The sequence below is a fragment of the Chiloscyllium plagiosum genome, chromosome 6, assembly GCF_004010195.1.
Source record: "Chiloscyllium plagiosum isolate BGI_BamShark_2017 chromosome 6, ASM401019v2, whole genome shotgun sequence".
In the NCBI taxonomy this organism is placed as follows: domain Eukaryota; kingdom Metazoa; phylum Chordata; class Chondrichthyes; order Orectolobiformes; family Hemiscylliidae; genus Chiloscyllium; species Chiloscyllium plagiosum.
Window position 1 is genome coordinate 93,212,241 of NC_057715.1, and position 11,669 is coordinate 93,223,909.

The 11,669-nt window shown below is 41.3% G+C and overlaps 1 protein-coding gene across 1 annotated transcript in view; it reads right to left on the reverse strand.

The window, feature by feature from the left end:
• foxo1a (forkhead box O1 a) overlaps positions 1-9,143 on the reverse strand; it is an 87,433-nt gene extending 78,290 nt beyond the window's left edge. The window contains exon 1 of the mRNA XM_043692126.1: positions 7,711-9,143. Within this exon, the coding sequence (XP_043548061.1) occupies positions 7,711-8,277 (567 nt within the window). The 5' untranslated portion in view covers positions 8,278-9,143. The remainder of the gene's footprint in view (positions 1-7,710) is intronic.
• Between the last annotated feature and the right edge of the window lie 2,526 nt (positions 9,144-11,669).

The following is an 11,669-nucleotide window of genomic DNA, read 5'->3' on the forward strand; positions in this document are numbered from 1 at the left end:
ACAATGTCACTCCTTATATGTATATTTACATATACATATAAGGAGTAAGACGGCCAGTTATCTGAATGACAGCATCTCTGACAATACAACACATCCAAAATGCTCCAAAACGTTAAACTAGTTTATGGTTTCAAGACTCAAGTGATACTGAACCTACAAAAAGGCAACATTTAAACCAGTTCATGTCATCAAGATTGACTGGCAAAACTGGAGTTAAACAAAACCAAAAGGGAAGACTCTCTGCTGGTTGGAGTCATACCTCACACAAAAGGAAAATGGTGATTGTTGGACATAAATAAACTCTGTCACAGGAGGATATCACTGCAGGAGTGCCTCAGGGTAGCATCCTAGGCTCAACCATCTTCATCAGCTACTTCATCAACAGGGCTCCTTCTAATTCTTTTCTTCTGCAGGGAGATCCAAAGTCCAAGCAGGATAGTGGCTTCCAGACTGAAAGTCAATGCTACAATCTGCAGGAGCATGTAAATCACCATGAGCAGAACTTCGAGGGAACATTTTTCAATCAATGATCTGCCTTTTATCAGAAGGTCAGAGGTACTTGTGTTCTCTGGTGGTTGCACACCATTCAGCACTAGTCACAACTTTTCAGATATTAAAGGAGTCCATGCCTTAGTACACCCATAGGCAATTTCTAGACTTGAGCTTAGAAGTGGCATGTAACATTCATGTCACACAAGTGATCATTTCTAACGAGAGAATCCAATCAATCCCTGTCTCAACCAGTGTTGATTCCTCCACTATATACATCCTGAGGGTTACCACTGACCAGAGGCTGAACAGGAGCACCCAGATAAAATGCTGTAGCTATAACAACAGATCAGACACTGAGAATTCTATAGAGAGTAACTCACCTCCTGACTCCTTAAAGCCTGTCCACCATTTATAAGGCATGTCCTGAGTGTGATAGAACACAAGATAGATGGATGAGTGCAGCTTCAACAACACAAGACGCTCAACACATCCAGGACAAAGGATCCTGCTTGACTGGTGAAGGCTTTCAGATGACATGCCATTCACACCTTCTAACACAAATGTACAGTAACAGCAATGTGTACTATCAATAAGGCTCCTTAAACAGCATCTGCCAAACCCATGATCTCTATCACCTAGAAAACAATGGTAGCAGACACATAGAAATAACACTACCTGCATGTTTCCCTCTAAACCACACACCATCTCGACTTGGAATTTTCACTGGATCAAGAACTTGGAACTCCCTCACTAATAGCGCTATAGGTGTACCTATACCACATGAACTACAACAGTTCAAAGAAGGCAACTTGCCACTACTTTCTCAATGGCAATTAGGGAAAGATAATAATAATGAAAAGAAAATTTCTATAATGGAGATAAGATTTTGAGCACCGAATCAAAGTTAATAAGTGTTGACACTCATATGTATCATTATTCTTTTCATAGTCATTTGGAATCTAAACATTTTCCTTCACAAAGAATATGAGGCAGTTATCCCACACTAACCTAATTAAGTTGATGACAGTAATCTAACTCAAGACTGGTTGTGAGGAGTGAGAACTCTAGAGTTGAAACAGAAGCTCATAAAAGCTACAGTTGGAACGTGGGAAGTACGCAGATCTTTATCATGTGAACACAAGAACTGAAAGTATGATTTGAATTAATCAACGTCCCATGCATGGTAAAAGATGAGCCAATTGTTAGTGAGTAGGTATGGTACTTTGCGGAGTTTGAGTGGGTGGAACCAGCTCAAATCAGATAACCTCACCTGGTTTCAGGCAAAAAGAAAAGAAACACATGTGAAACTAGCATTAATCCTGAAGTTTCAAATTTTGGACAAGTCGATCCAACCCAAAATTATTTTCAAATTAAACCTAATTTGGGTAAAATGTCCAAGCTGAAAGATTTTGATTATTAATGATGTGATAATGACATATACCAGATCATAACAATGCTAAAAGTCTATAATTAAAATGGAATTTATTCAACATACTTTTGCAAGCCAAACCTACAAACTGAACAGTCACTGAATTAGCAGCATGCATATCATCACTTAATTCCAATTATAGCTGTCAACTGTGTAGGCATTGGCTCATCCAGAACCACACGGAGCTGTCAGACTGCAGGCTACTATCACTATATTTGTTAACTAATTTTGTGTTATGTCTAAGCAATTAGAAATAGCAAGTGATTACTTTCCAGTTAAACCAGAGCCTGAAATAAGTTTGATATCTTTAGTGACATTTATACTTTCCTGATTGGTACTGCACTTGAATTTCCCCCGGAGAAGGAAACAACTTGCCTGACTTATGAAGGGAGGAATGAAAAGAACAAAGAGAAAAAAAGGTTTCTCCACAAATGATTCAAGTTCACACATCAAGAAATATGTCGCATCATTGCCTGGATAGGCCTCTAATCATGTCTCAAGATAATATGCATGTAGGGTTGAGGGAAATTCACTGAAGGCAGTGCTGAGAAGCAAAGTGCTCTCCTTCCGCCCCCCCCCTTCCCCCCCCCCAATAACATTAAACAGTTAATAATCGGAATAAGACTAAAACCACAATTACTTGAGTAACTGAACTGTTGTTCAATCAGTCTGGGCGAGACAAGATACTTTCATGCTCATTTAAACCACTGAAACTGAAAGATGTAGGTACAATGACTCATTGCAGTTAACACTCTTCCTCCTGCCTTCATGAACTGCTGCTAAGACAGTCTAAGACATCTCATCTTGCCACATGATTGACACAACACAAATTTGGATTTTTTTCATCTCCCCATCTTTTCCTCCCCAGTAAATCCTCCCCATACTATATATTTGGGAGGATTTACTGAACATTATTACATAGTAATTGTAAAGTCTAATAATTTTATGCAGGAAAAGTTTTGGTTCTTCTGGCCCTTTTTTCAGTATTCCCTTATTGCACTTTTTAGTCCTGTATATTACTGCTGATTTATTGTTAAAGTCACTAAGCATACTCTAGCAGAACTAAAATATCACCAACTTTAATGTACAGTGACGTAATAGCAAATTTTTAATAACACTTTTGATGACCAACAGGCCCAACATTGCTACCAGTGACATCATTTAGTACTATGGTATACTTGCCAGTTACAAAGAAAAGTAGGTGTGCTGACATACCTTCCCTTATCAACACAAAAAATTATTTAGGTAGTTTACTCGTCCTAAATTTATCAGTAGGTAACACTATTACTAGACATAGACTGAAGCAAGCACCACAACAAACCATTTTAGACAGAGCAAATGCAATCATAAGACCATATTTGTACACACAACACTTGATTGCAAACAGCAACAATACAATTTCCAAGGGTGATATTCCAAACTGGATCAACATAGTCCATCAGTTAAAAAACTGATATTTCCCCTCCCTGTGGGGATAAATTTTAATACTTAAACATTAAAAACCTGTGTCAGAACATAAGACCATAAGACATAGGAGCGGAAGTAAGGCCATTCGGCCCATCGAGTCCACTCCGCCATTCAATCATGGCTGATGGGCATTTCAACTCCACTTACCCGCATTCTCCCCGTAGCCCTTAATTCCTTGTGACATCAAGAATTTATCAATCTCTGCCTTGAAGACATTTAGCATCCCAGCCTCCACTGCATACAATCCTAGGATCCTCAGCCGTTCCTCATATGTTCGACCTACCATTCCAGGGATCATCTGTGTAAATCTCCGCTGGACACGCTCCAGTTCCAGTATGTCCTTCCTGAGGTGTGGGGACCAAAATTGGACACAGTACTCCAAATGGGGCCTAATCAGAGCTTTATAAAGTCTCAGTAGCACAACAGTGCTTTTATATTCCAACCCTCTTGAGATAATTGACAACATTGCATTCGCTTTCTTAATCACGGACTCAACCTGCATGTTTACCTTTAGAGAATCCTCAACTAGTGCTCCCAGATCCCCCTGTACTTTGGCTTTATGAATTTTCTCACCGTTTAGAAAGTAGTCCAGGCTTGTATTCTTTTTTCCAAACATACTTAACATATTAGCAAATGAGTATGCTCATACCTCAATGGTGGAAACTAGGATTAGTTGCATTGCTTCATGAAAAAAAAGTATAAAAATAACCTTAAATATAAATATTTAAAGTTTGGACATTTTGAACTGGATTTAAGAGTGGACTAATCAAGGTACACCCAGACGGGGAAAGGGAAACGCTAGCACCTGTTCATGTTATGGCAAAAGTCAGACAGTTCCATACTTTACAGTACTGCTGCTGTAATGCAGCTTATATTTATAAACATTTGATTCAAACCTAATTTATGCTTGAATAATGTGCTGGAATATAACTGCTTTCAGTTGGCAGTTTCCATTCCCTCTGTTTTGCAGCTATATCATTCTCATGAATTGCTGGAAAATAATGGGCAAGTTCAAAAGTATATACAGCTTTACAAAAGACAGGTAAACTATTTTACAAATACAGGTATATTTTACAATTAGTCACTATTATAGGTTAATTCCCCTCACTGACTAACCATTTACCACTCAATCAGTAGTCAGATTTATAGAGAAGTGAGTCATGGACTATGGGGTTGGAAGGGAGGGTGAAAAAGTGGGATTGAAACCACAACTAGTTCAGCCATGACCTTATTGAAAGATAGTGCTGGCTAGTCGGGCTGAAAGGCCCAATCTTGCCCCTAAACACTATATTCCTAAATTCTATTTTGCCTCTTTTTTTGTATGATATGCATCCTTGTCAAACAGTCAGCACATAGAACAAGATTCCAGTGTCAAAAAGGCAGAACTGAAGAAAAAAAAAATTGTACGATAGTACATGAATCTGGACTAGAGATGTGTCACTTTCAGCACCTCTATCAAGATATTATTGTGTATTAATCCAGTTTACATTGGTGCATTTGTTCTGATGACTTCAATGCCACAGCAACGATTATTGAATGTAATCAGTACTACTCCATCATATTTAAAATATTAAGATATTTTTAATAAGCGACATTCACAGGTGCAATTTAAATTCAGCTGAAGCCACCCAACGCCTGCCAGGCTCCAAAACAAATGATCAAGGAAGGGGATATTTTCGATATAAAAAAAGTTCCATGTATCAAAAGGTTCGTCATTATTACAGTTTACAAGACAGGTAATTCCCACCTTTATGACTTAATTTATATTCCAAGCTGGCAGTAACGTAAACATTTAACAGTTCAAATGGGTTCAAATGAGTCAATTCTGAAAAATGTGTTATTTTCCAATCTATAAGGAAATGCATCACCGCTTATTGTGGCTGTTTTGCCGGAAGATGTAAAAATAACGAACCGTTCCGCTAGCTGGTGCTGTTTTTTTTCGCTCAACAAAGAGTATAGCACAATTCATTTGACAGAAACGTCAAATCCATTTCCATTCTGATATCAAAAACAACGCTGCGCCACAAAAAATAGAAAATACAAACTACAAAAACACATGAAACTGTTCCAAGTTGTTGCAAGTCACGAGAGAAAGCGGAAAGCCGACAAAGGAACAGCTCACAATCTGACTCGGAGTCTTTCTTATTTATCTGAGCCGTTTTCCTCAGCTGTGTTTGTGTCACCAAAACAACGGTTGCCCGTTCTCCAAAAACACGTGGAAAAGTACATAACCAGCGTCAGCTTAGTTTCCCGACGAAAGGGAGGGGGAGGTTGGTGGAGGAGATAGGGAGGAGGTTACAATTACAACTTGTCGAGATCTTTGCGTAACTTTGTTTCTGTCAATGAGTCACTCTCTCTCTCTCTGCCTGTCAGTGGATTGATGCATTATTCCCTGAAACATCAAGCTTGCCTTCCCTGAATGATCGGCAGAGGGCTCCGTCCAATCGGAGCCAGAGAAGCCCTTGGAAGACCCACTCTTTGACACATCCAATCCAATCACGTCAGGACAAGGGCGGGACCAAGCAAGGGCAGCAGGTTAGGGTGTGGGCGTGATCGACGGACGCGTGCGATCCTGCCTGAAACAATAACATTCAGGGACAGACTGGCAGATGCGCCCAGCCGACTGCATGCGTGATTCATCCGACAACTATGATTCTATTGTATTGACATGACAAAATAACTAACGCAAAGAGCAAGACAGAAAGAAAGGCAGAGAAAGGCCCCAAATCCAGCCAGACAAAAATCAGGGCTGCAAGAGTGTTTCCGCTTAAAAACTTTAAAAGAGAAATGATGCGCCGTTTTAATATTGCGATACTCTGCGAACAAATGTCCGCCCCAAGATTCAGAGTCCATGGACAGAGTGCATCAAGAGATGTGCAAACCGCATCACAGGTTTCAATGTGAACACGGGGGTGGGGGTGTTATTTAAATACAAGCCAACCAATTGAATTTTTGAACCGGACGTACACAGTTTGGTATTTTGGCAATACTTTTGAAGTCTTTAGTTGCGCACATGTTTAAACCCCCAAGCTCGGACTTCCTTAGTTAGCCCCTTTTTTAAAAAAAAAGCTACAGATTTCCGTTAATTTGTCTTGCTCTTCAGAAATGTTGGCTAACGTCTGTCTTACCATTAATTTCAAATTCTGTTTTCACAGAAAAAAGGTTAGTCATAAAAGAGTTATACAAATGTACAGCACGGAAACAGACCCTTCGGTCCAACTCGTCCATGCCGACTAGTTATTCTAACCTAATCTAGTCCAGTTTGCCAGCACTTGGCCCAGACTCTTCTGAACCCTTCCTATTCGTATACCCATCCAGAAGCCTGGTAAATGTTGTTAAAGCAATGCTACCTTTTGTTGTATATACTATATTGCCTTACTGGTCTGGGTTGAATTAATAAGGTAATGCATGAGAAAACCGAGAGAGCTGCTCAACAGTTAACATTTACTCCCAAGATTTCCGACATTCTCTTCCTCACTAGTATCTTCCGTCCCCACCCATTCGAAAGAAAAACTAATTGCTCACTATACAGAATATCAACCACGAACCTACCTAATGGCACAAAAAATGTTTTATTTGGTTTGGGAAACTTGGGACGTACGTCAGGCAATATCGATTTATTTACACGTCACTTGTTTGCCAAGGCTATGCAAGTTGCGACAATAATGTAAAATCTAAAATAAAAGGCAGCGCGAGTTCATCGGGACAGCATTTCCGGACCTTCTAACAGTGATTTGTTTTTGAAGTTGTGGAAGATGCTGTCCGTTTTGTTTTCTTTTACATGTGGAAATCCATCGTGAAGTAGTCAGTGTTTGTGTGAGAGCAGCTGATCTCACCTCTTACCTAATGGACAATTTCTTGGTAACTAGACCGACTGGACCCGTTTTGGTCACACGTGTGATTTTCCACTGAACACAATATTATCCCACTCTCCAAAACAGGTGGGAAAATATGATTTAAAAAGTCACCCTTTATCTCTGCGGAGTGTACGACATATGATTAGCAGTAAATCATTTAAAAAGGTGCAATTTTTTTTACAGCTATATCTTGTAGTCCTGAAAGCGGAATATTTAAAGTGTCAGATCTTTGCGAGAGTCATTCCTATCATTCCCATCAGACTTCCTTCCTGCTGGACAACAATTGGCGCTAAGTGGATTCGGAAAGTAGAATAACCTTACAATATGCACTATTGGGAATATCGATATTTTTTCACCAAAACCTCTGTTTCTAAATGAAAACTGAATTGGTTGTATTGAATATGTATACACATAGTACAAAGTTTAAAAAGATTTAAAAAAAACTAAATGTTATTTTGAACCCACCTTCCATCCAGCAGAGCTGTTGCTGTCTCCTTTATCCTTGAAGTAAGGGACGCTCCTGACCATCCAGTCGTAGATTTGGGACAGGGTCAGCCTCTTCTCCGGGGAGCTCTCGATGGCTTTGGTGATGAGATCGGCGTATGACAGGTTCCCCCAAGCATTTCTCCGAGAAGAGCTACTCTTTCTCTGGGCTGCCGAAGCGGCTCCGGCCGAGGGGACTTGCTGCTGTTGGTGCTGATGTTGATGGTGACAGCCATCCTGTTGCTGTTGCTGCTGCTGTTGGCACTGGAAGTCACCGCAGCACTCGAGTCCGAGAACAGCGGGCTTCTGCTCAAAGTCCTCGTCCTGCTCCTCCAGCACCAGAGCCGGCGACACCGAAGCGCTCACCCGGCCGGCCCCTTCCGGGGTCAGGTTGAACTCGCTCTGCCCTTCTTGCTTCACCGAAGCCGGGGACGAAGCGCAGCTGAAATCCGGCCGGGGTAAGGGCCAGGTGCAGGAACGGGGCCGGGATTGCGGCTCGAAATCGGGGTCGATCTCTACGACCTGTTGAAGCGGCGGTGCCTCGGCCATGACTGGAGTTTTGAAGTTTGTTTTCCTCCCTCTCTGTCTGTCCGTCTATTCACACCCCCCACCTCCCCCCCCCCACCTTTCCCTCTCGGCTTTAAACGCAACTCGCGAGGAGTAAAGAAAAACTTTGTGGGGGAAAAAAAGTTACTTCGTCACTTGGGGCAGCAAGAAAAAAAATAATGTCCCTTCTGATATAAAAAAAACTCCAACAAAAAACCGATTTCCAACAAGAGCAGAAAACAAATTACACAGAAAACAAGAACACGTTGACAAAACAATAATAATGCTCATAGACCTTCATGACCCTATCGTACCATTTGTCCTACTTTCCTCTGTACAGACAAGCGCTGTATTGTACTCTGGGCCGAGCCGCCTAACCTGATGGCTCTGCGTGACAAAGGGAGGAGGCGGAGACAGCTTGATGGGCAGCTAGATGCTCCAATCGACATCGGAATCCGCGTAGAAGCCGGGGACCTCCAGCCAATGAGACCCCGGGAAATGACCGAGTCCTTCCCCGCCCCCTTCTTTCCTCTCCCCTGCCCCATACACTGTCTGCACCCCCGTCCCCGTCCCCCAACCATTCAAGTTAGGTTGATGAGGCGGAGCTCATCAAAGTCCGCCCACCACCAACATGAGTAAACACATGGCGGGGAGCTTACTCACACATAAAAACAAACACGTACAGACACACAGCCATTTTGACAGTCTGACAGTGGACTTTTATCTACCAAAAAAAAAATCCCCCAGTTCACAGAAAGGAGGGCAGGCTCGGAGGGCCGCAGAGGTTTGAAGTCCCTCATGAAATCATGGGAACGTGTTGGCTCCCGACGCAAAGCTGGCGTTGCAAAATCCGAAAGGATGGTACTGTTTATTCAAGGCATGAAAATTAAAGTCGACAGTTGTACACTCAGCCTAATTCGATTTGCGGGACAGCCTTTGAAGCTCTGCAACCTGAGTGTGACAGTGATTTTGAGAAAGTGCGTGAGAGTGATCGAGACTGCACACCCTGTTCTCCTGCAGACCTGTTGTATTTCTGGAACAGCGGTTAACCAATGTCAAATATTGACAGATTTCTCTCCCCCCCCCCCACCCCCACTTCCAAAAAAATCTGAGTCACTTCCACACCGACAAATGGACCAGACACTCGGCTTCAGTACTGAAATTAGTTCAATCTGGAGTTTTGTTTACTTCGAGTATACTCTGCATTTTGCGGATTAGAACTGAATCCCTGAGTTCAACCTGAGTTCACTCTAATTTTGTCACCCGTATCAATACGGTCTGAGCTCCGCCCCCGAGGTTACCTGTTAGAAGGAAAGGCTGTTAGATTTAAAGTCGAAAGATTTGGACGAAATGAGTAACATTATGGCTTTTTTCAAAAAAGAAATAATAACTTCACAACGATTTTGAACTTCAAAGAAGGTTGGAACAGCCACAAAAGATGTAATCAGTTTGCATATTTTGGCATCGTTTCGAAGCTAAATCTAAAGGAAGGCGTTGAAACGCGACACGATTCTTGCTTTAAATGCTGTGGTTTTATCTAGAAGAAAATATTTTCTAGATAGGAACTACCATGTCAGTCTATTGAATATTTTCTTCCGTTAACAGCATGTCAACCAAACGATTCCACACCTAAAGCACTCCGAGGACAGTGTTTTTAATCTGTTTGGGACTTGTGTCTTCACCTATTTACAAGCCATTACACCGCAACTTCCCTGAAAATAAAAGCAACGCGACAAGTTACATCTACAGTACCAACTCAATCAAGATTACCCTACCTGAAATTAAAATATATTTTCAAAGAATATTCATTCCCGAGGATTAGTCAAAGCAGCTAAAACATTTTACCAACTCAATCAGCACACGGGCCTAATCTGACATTTCCAACATAGTATGTACATAAGTGATGTTAAACATTTTCAAAAATTGTATTTAAATAAGCAAATGTTCTAATTAAAGTACTGACTTGGATGGAAAATTGGTTGGCTGACAGGAAACAAAGTGTAGTGATAAACGGCTCCCTTTCGGAATGGCAGGCTGTGACCAGTAGGGTACCACAGGGATCAGTGCTGGAACCGCAGCTTTTTACAATATATATTGATATAGAAGATGGTATTAATAGTAACATTAGCAAATTTGCTGATACAAAGCTAGGTGACAGGGTGAAATGTGAGGAGGATGTTAGGAGATTACAGGGTGACCTGACAGGTGAGTGGACAGATGCATGGCAGATGCAGTTTAATGTGGATAAATGTATGGTTATCCACTCAAATTTGAGGAAAGACATTCTGGCTATTGAGGGAGTGCAGCGTAGGTTCACGAGGTCAATTCCTGGAATGGCGGAACTACCTTACGCTGATAGACTGGAGCGACTGGGCTTGTATACCCTTGAGTTTAGAAGACTGAGAGGGGATCTGATTGAGACGTATAAGATTATTAAAGGATTGGACACTCTGGAGGCAGGAAACATGTTTCTGCTGATGGATGAGTCCAGAACCAGAGGACACAGCTTAAAAATGAGGGGTAGGCCATTTATGACAGAGATGAGGAGAAACCTCTTCACCCAGAGAGTGGTGGGTGTGTGGAATGCTCTGCCCCGGAGGGCAGAGGAGGCCCAGTCTCTGGATTCGTTTGAGAAAGAGTTGGATAGAGCTCTCAAGGATAGTGGAATCAAGGGTTATGGAGATAAGGCAGGAACAGGATACTTATTGAGGATGATCAGCCGTGATCATAATGAATGGTGGTGCAGCTCGAAGAGCAGAATGGCCTTCTCCTGCACCCATTGTCTATTGTCTAAAAGCAGAAATAATGCACTAGAGTGTGGTGGTTGCTACAAAGAGAAAGAATTCATGGAAACATTATCATCAATTCGGGTCACCTTCATTTAGCACCAGGTATTGGATTAATGACTAGTGTTGCTGATGCATTTTCACTGACAGATTAATAAGGTTGACGATAGTAAAAGTTTATTACAAGAATCAATAATTTAATATTTGGCCATGACATAACATTTAGTACATTAGCTATTGCCATATGATTGTTTAAAGCTGCGAATCACTGGCCATTATTTAAAAACATTACCTTTCAAAAGGACATTGTGTTATTTATTGTAAAATTAATACTTGCCAATATTTTTGCAATTAACAATTATTCTTGATGTTACTTGCATTTCCCTAACTGTTCTGTCTCTCTGCAACGCAAACACAGTTAAAACTAATTTTGTCATCTAATCTTTTTCTCTCAATGTTCTCCTTTATTTTCTGCAGAATGTGACTCTTCCACAGGTGTTAGTGATGCTTTAGTATCTTGACCATTCTTCATATATATTCTAGACATTGAATGTTCATAAGTTGTTCCGCCTTGATGCCCTCCATAATGTCCACATACACATGTTTTCC